The sequence below is a fragment of the Mustela lutreola genome, chromosome 9 (assembly GCF_030435805.1).
Source record: "Mustela lutreola isolate mMusLut2 chromosome 9, mMusLut2.pri, whole genome shotgun sequence".
Lineage (NCBI taxonomy): Eukaryota > Metazoa > Chordata > Mammalia > Carnivora > Mustelidae > Mustela > Mustela lutreola.
This window is the reverse complement of record NC_081298.1, coordinates 29507556-29526235: the sequence shown is the minus strand read 5'-3', so window position 1 is coordinate 29526235 and position 18680 is coordinate 29507556. Positions and strand designations below refer to the sequence as shown.

Sequence of the window (18680 nt, the reverse complement as noted above, 5' to 3'; positions counted from 1 at the left end):
TTCAGCAAAATAAGTTAATAGATGTAGTGTCATAGTTCTTGTGTATGTATAAATCATAATATATAATAAGTCTATATTATTGTATATTATAATTATATATAACATGTTATTAATTATAACATTATCTTCACTCACACACTTATGAGAATATGTACAGCCTTACTGGTAGTCAGGAAGAAGCAATTTGAAATAATAATCCGATCTTTTTTTTAACCTTTGCACTACCTTGATAAAAATTAGAAATACAGATGAAAAGAAAACTAATTCCCAGGACTCTACATTTAAGTGTGTGTTTCTCTTTGTTGAAAAAAAATAATAGTTAATCACATGGGGAAACCTTTCTCCCTCCCCTCATTAATCTCCCTGTTCCCAGATGAGGAAGTTTTCAATTTCTGAGAGCCCAAGATTTTGTATACTAATATTGTATTATTAGTTACTGTGTACTATACCATACTATACTTACTGTATACTAATAAGAGGAGCCTGAGAAGGGGAGGGGTGTTAGTTTGGGGGTCTACAAGGTGGGCTCAGGTAGTGGGCAGTAACTGGCATGTCTGTGGTCTTCCTGCAGATGGCACTGTTACCACAGAAACCAGCTTCATAGTCCTGACAGCGGCCATACCCAGATTCTGCTCCTGGCTGGTTAGTGTCATGCATCTGGTGGAAGTGGATTTAAATGTGGAGAAATTGGAGAGAACATTTGAGGAAGAGCCTCTTCATTGGGTCCCTGGTGGGATGTCAGAGCCTAAGCTAGCTACTTTTCAGAAATGGAAGTTTTTATCTCAGCTCTTTTTCTTTATACAAATGAATCTAGTTTCTTTAACTCTGTCCTAATCTTGGGAAAGTGCCAGAAGAAATGAACTAAGTGATTTGAGTCCCTACTAAATTATGAAAAGAAGAAATTAAACCTTCATTTTACAGATGAAGGTACTAAGGCTCAGAAATTGACCAGCCTGTCCAAAGTCACAGAGATAGTAAGGAGTGGATTCTCTGGTCAGAATGGTTGCTGCTGAGTTTTTAACAGCAGTCTCTCCATGTAGAAGGGTCCCATCTTCATCAGTGGGAGTTGGTCTAAAACTCTGGTGCCTTGGGACACAGAAAGTATGAGAGCAGTGAGTCTAGTAATGGACTAAGTACCTGTTTTAGAAAATCAATTCTGATGTAAATAAGGATGAACAAGAACCACCCTCTATTGTAACATGAATACATATAAATGAGAACATGTTCAAAATATTTTACTATGTTCTCTTCCCTTTATCCTTACAAATAGTTGTTTTTTTCTGAAGTGAAATACAAGTGGAGACTAATACATCATTTCCACATCTTGTAGGCTCCGTTAGCTGGACCTCAGATCCCAGGGAGAGGGAGAGTCCACCATGGCCTTGGTCTCTGAGCCTTGATGGCAAGTAGGCAGCCCAGCTCTGCCAGCCATCAGGGCCTGAGAGCACAGGATTTGGTGGAGGGACTGCCCAGTCAGTGTCCTAGAAATATTGAACTTGGGGAGACCTAGGAGAGTTTTGCCCTTGAAGTAGGAAACTGAAAACTTGCACTTCTTTTGCATACAGGTAGAAGATAATGAAGTAAAATTGTCTGAGAAAACCCAGCAAGCAGTGAAGGTAAGCAGCCTTCTTATCCTCAATGTTAACATTGTATAAAAATGAAATATAAACAGTTTATGAAGATAACCTGGAATATTTCATTTTAGGGCTAACCTAAAGAATATGTTCCTCTTTGTCTCAATTCCTATTTGCATCCTTCCCCTCCCAAAAAAGCTTTAGAAATAACCCTTTAATGGGGTACACAGTTAGAGGGATTCTTTCTGCCATTTGGCCTTTGGTGTGTTTTTTTTTTTAATCTCCCAGTACTATTAGAAGCAGGTCTCAGATTGGCCTAGACATATAGAACTTAGAGGTCAAGGTTTTAGGCAAGGTGAGCTGTCTCCAATTGTTAGAAATCCACTGGAGCATGAACAAGAGTAGCAGGCTTTGATGCCTGGACTCAGAGAGGACTGTACAAGTTGAAAATGCCAGTAACATGCCAAAGGCATGTAAAAAGTTGGGTTTCTGTGAGGCTGACTAAGCAGCTTTTGTAGACAAACAAACGTGCAGTACTTTTGATTCTGTAAAGTTTATGCTACAAATCGTCTGCTCTTTGTGATTGTTTTTAAAGGGGGATGCCAGTTTCCTGGGTACTTTTCTAACAGGAGGAGAAGGAGCATATCTTTATTCCAGCAATCCACATTCTTGGCCAGAGGAAGGTGAGCCAGCTATTACTTTTCTATTCTTGACTGTGTCTGGGTCCCTCTTTACAGGTATTGGCATTGGCATTGTGATTAGCAATACATCTGATACTTGAAAAGACTTGCTGTGCTGGTATAGAAGTATTTCCTTAAACAGCATTTCTCCTTTTATCCACCCATTTTAGAGATGAGGAAACTTGTGCTAGGAAGGGATGGCTCCAGAACCACAGTCTGGTTCTCTTCTTGCTCCCTGAGGATTATTCTCAGAATAGGCTAGAGTGGTATTGTGTCCAGAGATAGAATTTGTGGACCTAAACAAGTCTGGATTCATTTTCTGTTGCTATATAAAAAGTTACCACAAATTTAGTAGCTTAAAACACACAGTTGCTATTTCATAGTTCTGTAGGTCAGAAGTCCAAGTAGACTTGGCTGTATTTATGTTAAATTCTCTGAAGTTAAGGCACCAGTCAGACTAGACTCGTATCTGGAGATTCTGGGGAAGAATTCACTCCCAAGCTCATTTAGGATTATCAGCAGAATTCAGTTCCTTAGGATTGTAGGACTGAGATCCCCATCTTGTTGCTAGATGTCTGCCAGGACCATGCTTAACTCTTTCTCCCAGAGGTCCATGCCCTGTGACAGCCCTTCGCCATCTCAGCAATGAAAACCTCCCCTGTGTTGTTGAATCTTTCTTATCCTTCGGATCTGTCTAAATTCTTTTCTATACCAGCCAGAGAAAACTCTGCTTGTAAAGAGCTGTTTGTGATTAGAGGAAGCTCACTCAAATAATGTCCCTTTTGCAGTATAACATTACACGAACACAGAAGTAACGTCAGAAGATGAAGGTCATGAGAGCCATCTTAAATTTCTGCCTACCACAGACTATACTCTGGCTTCCCATTCATGTTCCTCCCACATGCAAAATACAGTCACCCCTTCTCAAGGGCCCCACCTTATTATATAACAGTTCAAAGTCCTAAATCTCACTGGCTCAAAAATCCAAAATCTCATCATCAAGATTATCTAAATCAGATACAGATAAGGCTCTGGCTTTTAATCCATTAAATACAACTCCTGAACACATGTCTTTTCCATCTGTGGCCCTGTGAAACTAATGAGAGAAGTTATCTGCTCTGCCCTCCCAACACCCAAGGTGGCCCTGGCATAGGATAACAGTTACAGACATTCAGCTTCAGAAAGGTGGGGAGTAATGGAAATAAAAAAGAGTCATCAGCCTCAGGTAGCTTTGAAATCTGGCTGGGTACACCCCAGGATCTGGGTTAGGTTTTAAGGCCTGGGAATAGTCCACCATGGCTCTTATCTCTGCCACCTGGGCTCTTAGTTTCATCCTCTAAACTCTTAGTTTTCTCCTCTAAGCTTGTGGCTACACCTTGGTCATCCTTCCTTTTTCACAAAAGTAGCACTTTGTAGGTGACTTTTATCAGCCTGCATCTTGCCAATAGCATTTGGGGTCCAAATGCTACTCTCCTTTGATTTCATGTTCTCCTTGTCCCTTTCAGTCCAAGCTGGCAGTATTTCTGCTGACCTAAGATTTTCAGAAACTTTGCTTTCACGTGGATTCCATGTTCCTTTTTGGTTTCCTCAAAATAACATTTTCTTAGGAGTCCTATTCTTACGCTTGTTGATATAGCGGTCTTAACGGAGGAAGAGTTGTGACTTACTCCACAAATTTCTCAGCCTCTACTGAGCAAATTCCCCCTTCTGGATAATATGTTCTTCTTGGAAGTAGTCTGTCTGGTGGCAGATTCTTCTCCCTCAGATCAGTGGTTCAGCTTCTCCTCCATTCATGGAAGAGACAAAGCACAAGGAGATTTGGGGCTCCACAGAATGCCGGGTAGTAAGTAATCGCGTTCGTTATTGTGCCTGTGCTCCAGCCCTGCCTACATTTGTGCCTCTCCAGATCCCGGTACAGAAGACCAGAGTCCGGAACACCTATTGAAGGCAGGGAGTATGTGACAGTGCTACTAGCCTTGGGGCAAGATTGCATAGTGTTTCCAAAGCAGGTTGTAGGGTGCCTGGGTGGCTCAATGGGTGGGTTAAGCCTCTGCCTTCAGCTCAGGTCATGGTCTCGGGGTCCTGGGATTGGGCCCCGTGTCGGGCACTCTGCTTGGTGGGGAGCCTGCTTCCTCCTCTCTCTCTCTCTCTCTGCCTGCCTTTCTGCCTACTTGTGATCTCTGTCAAATAAATAAATAAAATCTTAAAAAAAAAAAAAAAAAACCAGGTTGTAGAGGCAACACAGAGGTGGTTCTGTCATAGTTGAGCCAGTTACAATATTTAGCAAGGATATTTGCCAATATTAGTTTGCACCTTCCTAGCAAAGGGCCTTCTTAGAAAAGTAATCTTGTGCTGTATTGAGTTATCCAGGAAGATTCAATATATCCTGAGGTCTGTACACAAAGGGCACAGCCAGGGATTTCTGGAGCCTTATTCATCACACTCTTTTGAGAGCACACTCTTAGTTTCTGAAGGAAATGTAGTTTGAATTAGGGGGTGGTTTTCTGAGGCAGGAAAATTAAATAGGAATAGTGAATTTAAACAGGAATCTCCTCTAGCTGTCTATTAAGCTTTTTGCCACTTTGGAGCCCAGGTCAAGTGGGGCTTAAAGTTTATACCACTTAAGGCTCTTTCAAGGAGAAATAACAGAAAACGGTTAGGATTCTTCTGACGGCCTTAGAAGGGAGCTTGGGCAGGTGAGGGGTTCTGAAGCTTAAGTGTCATTAGTGTCCTGGTAAATCTGTCTCTACTTGAGACTGTGATGAGCTTGAAACTCATCCATTCCTATTCCCTGAAGGCATTGACAAAAGCTCTTCAGCCTGTGTTATCTTAATTGAGCTTCCTGTCCTGAGCCCCATAGGTGAAAACTTACCTGAGATTATAGTGCAAGTTCACAGTAGGTCTGGAGGGTAGTCCAGGTCTTCTGATTCTCAGTCCAGGGTTGGCCCTTCCACTACATGTAGATAATACTAGTACGTCCTTTACTTTGAAATGCTTCCACTGAAACCTTTTTCTTCCCCAGTTAATGACTTCTCCTATCACAGGACTTCTTGCTATACAGGTCCTGTTCTTTTATGTCCTTCACGTGTCTCGTCTTCCCCACCCTGCTGTCCTTGGTCAGGCAGGCTGCCCACCTGCTAACCCTCAGGAGCCCGGTTTATAGGTTTACCACATATGCCTATATCCGTAAACAATGTCTTGGTTTTGAATAGCACAAATAGAATCTCACTCTGTGTATTCTGGGTCTTGTTCTTTTTACTCACTATTCTTTTCCTAAGATTCATCCAGATTGTTGTGGATAGCCATGAAGTTCATTCACTTTCATTGCTCAGTGGGATTCCTTTATATGAAAATGTGCTATTTATTCTTTGGACTGTTGATGGACATTTGAGGTTCATAATTTTCTTGCTATTGCAGACAGTCCTGTCATGAACATTCCTGTACCTGTCTCCTGGTGCACATGGCCCCAGGAGGATGCCTTAAAACACAGCCTTCTTGCTGTATAGTAATTGACATCTGTTGTCTCAGTCTCCTGACTTCCCTGTTGCATTCTGGCTAGCCGAACCAACCACTGCTGTCATCTCTGGCTAGTCAGTATATTGGCATTCCCTGAATGTTTGCCACTTTGATTGCTGTCTTTTTTGACATCCATGCCTATAGAATTTTCTATGCTTTGTCTCAAACAAAGTCAGCCCCTCTCCCTTGTAAGATTTTTGTATACCATGGAACTGGAGGAGAGGTCAAGTGAATAGCCCCTGGCTGAAATACCACATTTCCACCGATCTCATCAAACTTCAATAGATTTTTCTCAAATAAATCCTTCTCAGTTTTATTATATAAATTTGGGCCATTACTAGAGTCCTTAAGTAGTTGTCTTAACAATTAGACCAGTTTCATCGCTGTTTTCTGGGGAGAGCATCTGCCAGAATCTTCACAGCCATTTCAGAAGTCCCACTCGTCGAGTTTTGATACTTTCACTTGGTAAAGATTCTAGGTCATAGTTTGTTTCTTTTTTTCAGTAAGCTCAATTCCATCGTAGGGCTTAAACTCATGACCCCAGCGTAAAGAGTCACTGACTGAGCCAGTCAGGCACCCCAACAGTTTCCTTCTTTCCGGAAGGATCTTGCTCTACTCCACTGTCTTCTCGCTTGCAACATTCCTGAGCAGAAATCCACTGCCATCCTTACCTTTGTTCCTTCTATAGAAGTTGTCTTTTTTTTACTCCAGCTACTTTTGAGATTTTCTTTTTTTTCTTTTTAAGATTTTTAAAAATTTATTTCAGAGAAAGAGAGAGTGTATGTCCATGCACGAGTTTGGGGAGAGCAGAGGGAGAAGGAGAGGCACTCTCAGACTCCACTAAGTGGAGAGCCCCAACACAAGGCTTGATCTCATGACCTGAGCCAAAATCAAGAGTTGGACACTCAAGAGACACCTGGGTGGCTCAGTCAGTTAAACGTCTGCCTTTGGCTAAGGTCATAATCCCAGGATCCTGGAATTGAGTCCAGCGTTGGGCTCCCACTTCTGCCTCTCCCTGACGCTCCCGCTGCCTGTCCTCTCTCTCTCTGACAAATAGATAAGTAAAATCTTAAGAGAGAGAGAGAGAGAGAGAGATGCTTAACCAACTGAATCACCCAGGGACCCCGATTTTCTTTCTATCACAGATGTTAAGCAGTTTTATTTTTCTGTGAGTTGGTATGTCTTTTTTCATGTTCTTTGTGCTTAGAATTCATTTTGCTTCTTCAATGGATAGATTTAGTTTTCCTCATATTAGTATTTTTGGCTTCTTTTTTAAGTTTTTCCCCTCCTATTCTGGGCCTCCACTTTGCTGCCTGAAATTGTCCCACAGCCCCCTGTTGCTCTGTACAATTATTTTCAGTCCTTTTTCTCATCATGTTTCATTTTGCATAGTTTCTACTTGTATATATTCTGATTTACTAACCTCTTCTGCATTGTTGTTATGAGTTTGTTAATGTTAAATTAACATTTGTGAAGTGGAGCGCAGGGTACTGAATGGAGAGCCAAGTTCAACAAAAGACTACAAAAGAAATTGAAATAGGGAATTTTATTTCTCACAAGTCCTGGAGGAAGTACAGGGTGATAGGCATGCCTCATGCCTTCAGGGCACACAGGAAGGTCAAAACAGAATGCAGACAGAGAGAGTGGCAGGACCTGGGGCACATGCCTTTATTAGAGTTTGTGGGTAGAGTGCTTTGGGTTTCCCAGGTTGAGGCCAGGTAGGTCAATTCAAACCAGAAGAGCAGGGTTTTCTCTAAGGAATGCACAAGGGAATGGCCCTCGGAGACAGTGGAGACTTGATCACAAGGGCTGTTGGGGAAGTCATGTCAGAAACTTATATTTTCTTGTGAGTTTGCAGGCTGCTACACAGGGCTTGTTTGAGGGGTCAGTGTCATTTTAAGCACCCCCCCCCACCAGGTCACTTGGCCAAAAAAAATGTGTGTGGGGGCAGCAAAACCCTGGAGTAGCTTAGCTAAACTTCCACAACTGTCTAATGTCATTCATCTCATTCAGTGTATTTTTCTTCTCAGACATTGTATTTTTCATCTATGGAAGTTTGATTTAGGTATTTTTTACGTCTTTTATGTCTCAAGTTAATATGTTTCAGTCTTCTAGCTTCTTGAACATACGGGATACAGTTACAATAATTGTTCTAATATGTTTTTCTTCTAGTCATATCATCTGGACTTGCTTTTTTTTTTCTTTTTTAAAGATTTTATTTATTGGGGCAGCTGGGTGGCTCAGTAGGTTAAGGCCTCTGCCTTCGGCTTAGGTCATGATCCCAGGGTCCAGGGATCGAGGTCCGCATCGGGCTCTCTGCTCAGTGGGGAGCCTGCTTCGTCTTCTCTCTCTCTGCCTGCCTCTCTGCCTACTTGTGATCTCTGTCTGTCAAATAAATAAATAAAATTTTTTAAAAAGATTTTATTTATTTATTTGACAGACAGAGATCACAAGTAAGCAGAGAGGCAGGCAGAGAGAGGGGGGGGGAAGCAGGCTCCCCGCTGAACAGAGAGCCCGATGTGGGGCTTGATCCCAGGATCCCAGGACCCTGGATCGTGACCTGAGCCGAAGGCAGAGGCTTTAACCCACTGAGCCACCCACGTGCCCCACATCTGGCCTTGCTTTTAAGCTTTGTTAGCCAGGAGACAGAACAGCATTTAATTTAGGGTGAATTTTACCCCACTTCTGAGGCAGAATCCTTCTGAATATTCTATCTAACATCCCTGTGAAGTGTGAGGTTTTCTACTCTGGCCAATGGGAATAGGCAGAAAGTCTTATTCAAGGTATGGTCTGATATTCATTGTCTTACATAGGAATATCCAGTTTTTCTAGTACCGTTTGTTGAAAAGGCTCTCCTCTTTCTTTGATCTGTCTGTGCACCTTTGTTGAATATCAGTTGACTGTATATTTACTATTTCCTACAGGCCTCCATGAATGGTTGGCACTCAGGCAGCTCCTTCATTGTCCCTGTAGTGATTTACAGATTGCAGAGTGGTTTTTTCCATTGGGCAGAGATTGTTCAGCATTGAGAAACAGAGGCACTGGTCCCTTGACACCTAGGGCAGTGGACACATCCTGAGAACTTTGGTAACCAAAATAAGTCCTGCCTTTTCAGGATGGGAAGGCCTAGGCAGCAGTCATCTGCTATCTGCTGACTTCATTCTAAACCCTCTTGTGTTTTCCCTGGTGTCCACAGGAAGCTAGTTGGGGACTCTTGAGAAGAAAAGGTCCTCTGCAGCACTGCATATGAAAGAATTATGCAGCTGCATATTACCTACAACATGGGTGACTCAGGAATGGATGTCGAGAGTAGTAAGCGAGTCACAGAAGGACACATGTACTAAGATTATATTTATATGAAAACAAAACAGATGAAACCAAATAATATATGGTTTATAGATACATTAATGTATGATAAAACTGTACAGAATTTAGGATGTTGGTTTCCTTTGGGTAGAAGAAAGATGGCCACTGAGAAAGGGCATTTGGGAGGCTAATGGTACTAGTAATGCTTGATTTTTTAGCTGAGTGGCGAGTGTACAGGCACCGAAATTGTGTTGTTATTGTTTCTCTTTAAACAATATGTGTACATTTCACACGCTGTCACATAGAATGGAAATTATCCAGCCATTGCATCTTTTTTTAAAAATTATGGTATAATGTATTATTAGCCCGAGGGGTACAGGTCTGTGAATTGCCAGGTTTACATACTTCATAGCACTCACCATAGCACATACTCTCCCCAATGTCCATAACCCCACCATCCTCTACCTACTCCCTCCCCAGCAACCCTCAGTTTGTTTTGTGAGATTGAGTCTCTTATCAGCCATTGCATCTTATCTCCCCAGCAGAGATAAATAAATACTCCGTCTTCATACAGGCTAGACCATTGGAGGAGTTTTATTTGTGTAGCCAGGTGTCTGAAGGAAGGAAAGCCAAATTCTTCATTGACATTTGGTGTCTTGGTTTGCCCTGAGGGCTCATCCTTCTTTTGGACTCCTGGTGATGCAGAGGTCACTGGCGATGCAGAGGTCAAAGACAGAACCATCCCTTGGTCCCCTGCTGCTTTAGTAGTCAGGGAGAACTTCCTCTTACCTTAGGTTTTTGGACTCACAGAATGGAGAAGGAATGACAGTGGCCTTTCAGTAAGGACACCAAGGATAAGACAGGGGGCCAAGCCCCATGTCAGGCTCCCTGCTCAATGGGGAGTCAGCTTCTCCCTCCACTGTGGTCTCTCTCACTCACTTTCTCTCTCTCAGATAAATAAATAAAATCTTAAAAAAAAAAAAAGACAAGGAGATCTCCTCAGGAGTTGGTTACTGTGGTCACTGAGAAACCCCCGCAAAGGCATATCCCTTCAGACCAAAGTCTGACAGTTATGAATCCAGAGCAGATACTGGAAGTGTCATCACTTCAAGTGGATTAGGATCTGAGAGACCAGATAACAGGCATTGGACCACCCATTGAGTCACTTCAGCTATTTCATGTATGCTCTGAGGATAATGAAAGTTACTGCTTCCAGAGCCAGGGTGAGGGGTAGCTGTGACCCAAGGTAGCTGTTCTGTGCCAGTACTAAAATCAGCCTCCATTTACTGAGTTCCTGCCCTAGGCCAGGCCCCATATGAGTGCTTTTCCAATACTGCCTTGTGAATTTCTGTCTTCCTCTTTCCCATTTTGTTTCGAGGCTTCAGAGTATAGAGAGAGGAAATGCTAGAGATAATCTCTCTCATCTGTGCTCTTTTTCTGGAAGCGTTGGAAGATGTTGTCCAGGAAGCCTTTGAGTGGTACTAGACTTGCTTCTGAGAAGCTTCATGTTAGAGCTACACAGGTGGAGGGTGAGCCCAGACCTGGAAAGGTACAGATAGTAAGCAGTAGGAGAGCAATTCTTACCTCCTAGTACCTGTTGATCCCTGTTTTTTCTGTAAACAGTAGATAGAGTTATCTTGTGGCCCAAATTGATGAGGTCGTAGTATGAGGAGAGGGCTGAAAATCTTGGCTGGGCCCTGGGGGAGCTGGAGGAGGAGCTAAAACAGCCCCACACTGTGGGCCTCATAAGGCTAAGAAGCAGAGAGCACAAGTTGTCAGATGAGCCATTTGGAGAGGGTAGAGGGGAGGAAGCCGGGTGAGAATTGAAGGACGTCAGATGCCGCAATGACTTGGTCCCCTACGGACTTCTAATCTGTACCCAGCTCCGCTGAAGTAGTAGTCCTGTGACTTTGGGAGAAACCTGTCTGAGGTGTGTCTCCCCATCAGCCCTTTAAGAAGATAGCCTCTTTAGATTGTTAGGAAGGCAGAAAACTGTAAGGTATATGACGTGCTTGGTGCAGTTGGTGTTAACTAGTAAACATCCAGGGCAGATCTGAGCTGTTTCTGAGCAATCGGGGGAAACTAGGGGACTGAGGCTTCAAAGGCTCAGTGACGTCAGTGGATGAGATCAGGGAGTGAGATGACTAAAAGGCTGATGGGATGCTGTAGTCCAAGAGTAGGTTCTGGAGCTGAAGATTTCAGAGATGTTCTGGGTGCTGTTTTACTGCTGTGGCATTGGGATTGAGGAGTAGTGAGCCCAGAATGGGGCGTGGGCCATTTCCCGATCTCTCAGAAGAGACGGACCTTCTTGGCTATGGAAGAAAAGACTGAGCACATTCAGAAGCTGTTTGAAGTGTTGTGGCATGACTTGGAGGGCATTTAGGTGAACAGTGAAGAGAAGAAATAGCTGTGTCTCTGAGGGAATGAAAGTATTGTGCCAGCATGGAAGGTAATAGTCTGGGAACAGCCATGAGGAACCTTGGCTTTGATGCAGGATGAGGCTGGGTCATGGGTTGCCTCTACTCAAGAGGGCCATAGGGCAAGGCTATTTGCAAAGGAGGTCATACTATACTTGATAGAGGCTGTGAGGCTTACACTCGATGCCTTGGAGTGGGCGGCTGCTGCCCCAGGTGCTGTGGTTAGCATTGTTTCCCTCTGACTGGTCATCTAGTTCTTCTATTGATAGGCTCCAGACTTTCATCTTGTGCCTAAAAACTGCCTCCATCTCCCCCACTTCTTCCCATGCCCCATTAACATGCACACACAAGCATACCTACTCACTAGGCCTCTCTGCTTTCTGAAATCCCACTTCCTCAGGAAGACTTCAGCTTGAGGTCCCCGAAGTTCCTCACCTTGGCCTTTGCTTTTCTTGTCCTTACAATCTCCAGAGCTTTGGGGCTACCTTCCTAGAGCTACAGCTCGAGGAATCAGTCCCTCTTCTTTGTCTTCTGTCCTCTGCTTTAGCAGTTAGATATTGATGACAGTATTCCCAAGCTTGTGCCTTGAACTCCAGGAAGTAATTTCTTTCTTCTACAGATATGAAAACAAAGAAAGAAAGACTGTTAGAAGAAAAGAAAGCACACAGTTTGGACCAACTCCAGAGAGCAGGAGTCTTATGGGTACTCTGGGTGCTTCATTTAAGTCTCCAAAGCAAGCCCTGTCTTAACACTTGTCATTTTAGCTGCCTGTTCTTCTTTGGTCTGCCCCCTAGGGCCCATAATGAGCTATTCTGTATGACCTTGGCCACCTAGAAACAGCAGCTGTCTTTGGACCTGAATCCTTGAACTGAGAAAGCCACATCCATTGTCCACATCCCACCCATCTTCTTTTTTTTTTTTTTTTTTTTAAGATTTTATTTACTTATTTGATAGAGAGATACACAGCACAAGTAGGCAGAGCAGCAGGCAGAGGGAGAGGGAGCAGCTCTAGAGTAGCAGGCCTCTACTGCCTATAATATCTGTTAACTAACTCAGATGTTCTTTTGCTGGGCACAGGGACCTTTAGGTCCCTTCACCAGTCCTTTACCTGAGACCCTGGTGCTCTTTGCTGGACTTTCAGTGAGTGATGTGGTCTCTTTAGAGCCAAATCAGCTTCGGCCAAAATAGGAGAAAGGAGAGTCTGTAAACTCAGTGGTGGAGGAGACATACCCAGAGTCTTTTTCAGTGTGTTTCCCTGCAAGATGCCCACAAGTGAATGTGAATTTTGCCTCTCTCCCAGCAGCAGATAACTTATTCACTTGTTTTTTCTAATTTTATGGAAAGTCTGTGATGCTTCATTTCTCTCTGAAGCTCCAGGAGTGTGCATTGGCTTCCCCAGAACACAAGACTCAGGATAAAAATTGAGTAACTAAAGCATTACAGATACTAGTCTCTAGTTACCAGTGTGGTGTGCCCTGATACATGCAAGGACGTTGGGATCTGGCCCCCAGGATCCAGCCCTCCAGCTCTGACCTGCTCTCTTTTCCTTCCAGGGAAGGTGCACTTCTTCTCTAGGGGTCTTCTGTTTTCTCACCGTCATCATGGGAGTATCGTCCTTTCCAAGGATCACATGAATTCCATTTCATTCTATGATGGGGTAGGTGTTTTATTAGTCCATGGCTTTGATGTTCAGAAGGATACTCAATACTTCTGAGACGAAAACCAAATAACTCCCTGTCCCTGCTCCACCACCATGGGTCAGGATGTCAGGAACCAGCATTGCCCTTGAGGCAGGCAGGCAGGGAGTTCATGGAGAGGCCTGTCCATTTGTTAATCTCACTGCGCCATAAAGGGCTTAGCTGGAAAAGAGTTCTGGGTCAGGAGGGCGAACAGCCACCCATGCCCACTTAACTTATCCCAAAGAGAACCAGAAAGTAGGCTGAAGAAGGCCTTAAATGGCCCTCTCCTGCCCAGGAACCCAAAGGCTCACTCACTTAAGAACTGGAAAGGAGCTGTTTTTGATTTGATGGGGCTCAACTCACCCATTAGCATGAGAAAGAATTTTAAGTGATCCAGAGAGAAGAGAAATGGCTCACTTTCCCCATGAGGGCTCAGCCCTATTCCTGGACAAACTCAGACTTCCCCTCTACCTTTGTGAAAGTTCTACCCCCAGAGCCACCCTTTAACTTCACCAGTTCGTTTAACATTTTGCCCTCCCCTTGCAAGGAAGTAGGCAACTATGAGTTCTCCCTAGGCTGTTCTCCTCCTGGCCAAGGTACAGCTCATCTCTCAGTATGACACCAGAGTGGAGAGCAGGCCCTCTATTGTGCTTGGTTTCAGCCTCAAAACCAGCCTGTATGGGAGTCAAGACAGACTAGGTGAGGTGGTATGGTCAGATGGCTCAGAAAATAAGTTCTGTGAACAATTCAGAGAAAATTATATCTTTCTTCCACATAGAATTTGTTGTCTTAAAGGGTGTTCAAAAGTGCAAGCAGGCCAACAAGATTGAATGGATGGCATTATTAGATGAAAACTTTGATGAGAGAAGAAAAGGTGAATCATTCAAGTGCTGGGACAATAAGTTAGCTAACTTGGAGCAGGGCAGAATGGATTCTTACCTCATATCAAAAATCAAAATAAACTTCTGATAGACTAAATATTTTAAAATTTCACAAGAAGAAAGAAGAGTATAAAAATGAATAAGTATTAAAACTTCCAGGGACAGGAAGACTTCGTAAGCTTAGTAATGACACAAGAAATTCCAAAGGAAAAGTCTGTCAGATTTGACCACTTAAGGATTTTAAATATTTTTGCTAATAATTTAATTTATTGACATATACTTTAAATACAATGTAAGTACAATTAACTAACCATTTAAAGTTTTGACAGATGTATACCGATGTATATACTCATGAAACCACTGTCAGAGTTAAGGTACAGACAGCTTTCATCACCCTTGAAGTTTTCTAATGCCCTTTTGCAGTTCCTCTTCCCCTCCACTTCTGCTTCCTGTCACTGTAAATCAATATGCCGTTCTAAAATGTTATAAAAACGGGGTTGCCTGGGGTGGCTCAGTCTGTTAAGCATCTGATTCTTGATTTGGGGTCAGCTTATAATCTTAGGGTCCTGGGATGAAGTCCCTTATTAGGCTCCATAGTCAGTGGGGAGTCTGCTTACAGATTTTTCTCTCTCTCCCTGTCTGCCCCTCCCCCTGCTTGGGAGCATACTCTCTCTCAGATAAATAAATAAATCTTTAAATAAAATAAAATGTTGCATAAATGGATATCATACCTTCTATATCCTTCTAAGTTTGACATTTTTCACTCAGTATAATGATTTTTACTTTTTATATTTTTATTATTATTTTTTAAAAATATATTATTTATTTATTTGTCAGAGACAGAGAGAGAAAGAGCGAGCACAAGCAGGCAGAGGCAGAGAGAGAGGCAGGCTCCCCACTGAGCAAGGAGCCCAATGTGGGACTCGATCCCAGGACACTGGGATCATGACCTGAGCCGAAGGCAGTGGCTCAACCGACTGAGCTACCCAGGCGTCCCAGTTTTTTATTTTTTTAAAGATTTTATTTTCATTTTCTTTGACAAAGAGGGAGCACAAGTAGGCAGAGAGGCAGGCAGAGGGAGAGGGAGAAGCAGGCTCTCCTCTGATCAGGGAGCCAGATGTGGGGCTTGATCCCAGGACCCTGGGATCATTACCCGAGCTGAAGGCAGCCGCTTAACTGACTGAGTCCCCCAGGTAAAAACCAGTATAATGGTTTTTAGATTCATCCATGAATAGTATTCCTTGTTTGGGGATAGCATAAAATTTATCAGACTAATTTATAATTTGAAGCTCTAAAAATTAAAGAAGTTCTAGATAAATGAAACGATACTCTATGTTCATGGATAGGAAGACTTAACATTGTTAAGACCACAATTTTACCAAAGCAGTCTACAGATTCAGTGCAATTCCTATCAAAATTCTATGGCATTTTTTACAGAACTAGAAACCCATCCTGAAATTCATATGGAATCTCAGGGTATCCCCAAGTAGCCAAAATAATCTTAAAAAAGAACAGAGGTGGAGAATTCACATTTCCTGATTTCAAAACTTACTACAAAGCTATAGTAATTAAGCAACAGGGTGGTATTGGCATAGAGTCAGATAAATAGACCAAAGAAATAAAGTAGCTCAGAAATAAACTTTCACAGATGTAGCTAAATGATTTTTAACAGGGTGCCAAGACCATTCAAAGGTATCTTCAACAAATGGTGCTGGGAAAATTAGACATCCACATGCAAAGAATGAAGTTAGATCCTGACTTTATGCCGTGTACAAAAAAATTAAGTCTAAGAACCAACACTGTTAAACACTTAGAAGAAAACGTAGGAGCCATTTGCAGTGATGTGGATGGAACTAGAGGGTATGAAACTAAGCGAAATAAGTCAGAGAAAGACAATTACATGATCTTACTGATATGTGGTATTTAAAAAAACAAAGTGGAGGATCATATAGCGGAAGAAAGGAAAAAATGAAACAAGGCAAAATCATAGAGGGAGACAAACATAAGAGACTCTTAATCGCAGGAAACAAACTGAGGGTTGCTAGAGGGGATGAGGTGGCTGGGTGTTGGACATTGGGGAGGGTATGTGTTGTGGTGAGCGCTGTATATTGTGTAAGACTGATGAATCATAATCCTGTACCCCTGAAACAATATATTATATGTTAATAATAATTTAAAAAAAAACATAGAAGTAAAATCCTCATGACCTTGGAGTAGGCAGTGATTTCTTGGATTATGACACCAACAACACAGACAACAAAAGAAATATATAAATTGGACTTCATCAAAATTGAAAACTTCTGTGCATCAAAATACAGTATCAAGAAAGTGAAAAAAAAAAAAAAAGAAAGAAAGTGAAAACAACCTACAAAATGGGAGAAAATATTTACAAATCATGGTTAGCCTAGCTGGCTCGGTTTAGGATGTTATGACTCTGAATTCGGGTTCAAGCCCCACGTTGAGTATAGAGGTAACTTTTTTAAAGAATTGCATATCGGGGCGCCTGGGTGGTGAGTCATTCGGGCATCCAACTCTTGATTTCAGCTAAGGTTTTGATCTCAGAGTTGTGAAATCGAGCCCCACATTGGTCTCTGTGCTTGGTGGGGAGTTGGCTTGAAATTCCATCTCCCTCTCCCACTCCCCCCCCAAAATAAATAATTAAACTTTTTTAAAAAATCATATATCTGATTAGGGATTGATACCAGAAAGAAGTTTGAGATGACATTTTCAGTTTAGAGGAAAAGACCCTTATACTTCCTTTATCTCCCTCAACTGGGTATTGGAAAGCACATCTATCATTGGACCCCAGTATACCACATAATGTGAAAACAATTGCAGGGAAATTTGTCATTTGTGGCCAGACAGTATTGGGAGGGGTAGTGTCATGCAGATGCTTTTTTCACCGATGCTCCATCCTTGTTCTCTTTAGGACTCCACGAGTGTTGTTGCTGCCCTTCTGATAGACTTCAAAAGCTCGTTGCTTCCTTATCTCCCAGTTCATTTCCATGGATCAAGCAATTTTCTGATGATTGCCCTGTTCCCCAAATCAAAGATATACCAAGCATTTTACTCAGAGGTAACACCAATCATTGGTCAGCAAAACAAATACTACATTTTTTTTTTTTCGTTAGGAGCTTAGATGGTAAGGCCACATCTCAGGGCTAACAGCAAGGTGATGAGAGGCCTGGTGGAGGGGGCTGCTTCTGATCCTCTTGGGTCCTGGAGTGGTGCTTTTGCCATTGAGAGGAGATCCTAAAGGAACTGAACGAAAGGCTTTTTAGCTGCTAAGACAAATCTTCTTTGTCCCTTTAGGTCTAATTAAACTCATTTTTCTTTTAGCTACTTTATTGAATTATCTGACCCTACCTAATGGATCAGAGCTCTACTCTACCTTAGTCTCTCCCTTCCCATGGTTCACAGGCCCTTCCCTTGTGAAGTCCCACCTGGCAGGCTCCATGTTATAGGCACTCGGTACAGATTGCGTGAGGAGGGAGCTTACCAAGAATTATACAACCCACTTAGAGACCAGGCAATAACCAAAGTCAAACACATGGCCAGCCTCTTGACTGGTGACAATGTTCAGAAAGGTGTGATTGCCACAGCCTGTGAAGAAACCGTGTCCCTCTCTCAGGGGAGACTGACCGAACACAGAAGAGAGAAGAGCTGGTCTGGTCGCAGAGTGGCATCTCAGGCTAGTCCATGTCTCCCTCTTACTGCCTGCTGGTCCACCCGCGCTCTTTGTGTCCCCGAGAGAGAACCCTTTCGATTCTCTTCAGCCATCCCTCTGCCTCTAGGCAAGGGTGAATCACTCCTTCTTCTGGTCCTGTCCTCAAGGAAGAACAGGCCCCTGCTACCAGAACAGTGTTACCTGACGCCTTCTTCCGTGCTTCCTGGCCTCTGAAGGAGCAGAATCCCTGGGAGAGGAACCCAGAAAGAAATTCTAGTTTTGAAAAATACAGAACAAAATTGCTGCAGGCCTCTATTTTTGAAACAAACTTGTTTGTTATGATGGTTTTTCTCTGTACTGTCAGTCTCGATTTTCAACAACCATCAAATCCCCATGTGGATTCCATATCCTGTTGTTGGGTTTAAAGTGTTCTTTGCTCAAATTCTGTTTTGTTTAGGTCTTCTCCCCCTGGCAACAGCAGGCTAACTCAGGGCTGTCTTTAAAAGTGATCCAGGAAGATGGATTATCTGTGGAACAAAAGAGATTGTAAGTGGCTGCCTTCAGCGTTTATGCTTGTTTCCCTAAGCTGTGTGTGTCTGCTGTCTCTGCAGGGCGACTTACATTACGTAACACAGGGGGCTTGGCTGCCGAAAGGGCCAGCACAGTCATTCCAGCGCTGCCACTTACAGGTAGCCAGTGCCCTTGGGGAAAGAGAAGTGAAGAGAGATGAAATCCACAAGAATCAGAAACCCATAATATTACCAAGGGTTTCAGGTGAACCTTCCTCTGTGGGCACACCCATCCTCACACAGTAATGCCACATTGTGTTCAAGTCAGTGAGATGCTTGTTTTGGAAGTGTTGACTGTGTCACGGGACTCTGGCTTGAAAGCATCAGAACAAGTTATGTAAAGTATGTGTGCTGTAGGGAGATGGAGTTCTAATCTGTGAACTTTTGATAT

General features: G+C 42.9%; 1 protein-coding gene across 2 annotated transcripts in view; it reads left to right on the top strand.

The window, feature by feature from the left end:
• Positions 1–18680, top strand: part of DNAAF9 (dynein axonemal assembly factor 9) — a 132488-nt gene that overhangs the window by 67638 nt on the left and 46170 nt on the right. For both annotated transcript variants that reach the window (XM_059133811.1, XM_059133810.1), the window contains exons 18-23: positions 572–642; positions 1566–1616; positions 2170–2257; positions 13047–13150; positions 16983–17129; positions 18178–18266. In XM_059133811.1, coding sequence (XP_058989794.1) covers positions 572–642; positions 1566–1616; positions 2170–2257; positions 13047–13150; positions 16983–17129; positions 18178–18266 — 550 coding nt within the window. The remainder of the gene's footprint in view (positions 1–571; positions 643–1565; positions 1617–2169; positions 2258–13046; positions 13151–16982; positions 17130–18177; positions 18267–18680) is intronic.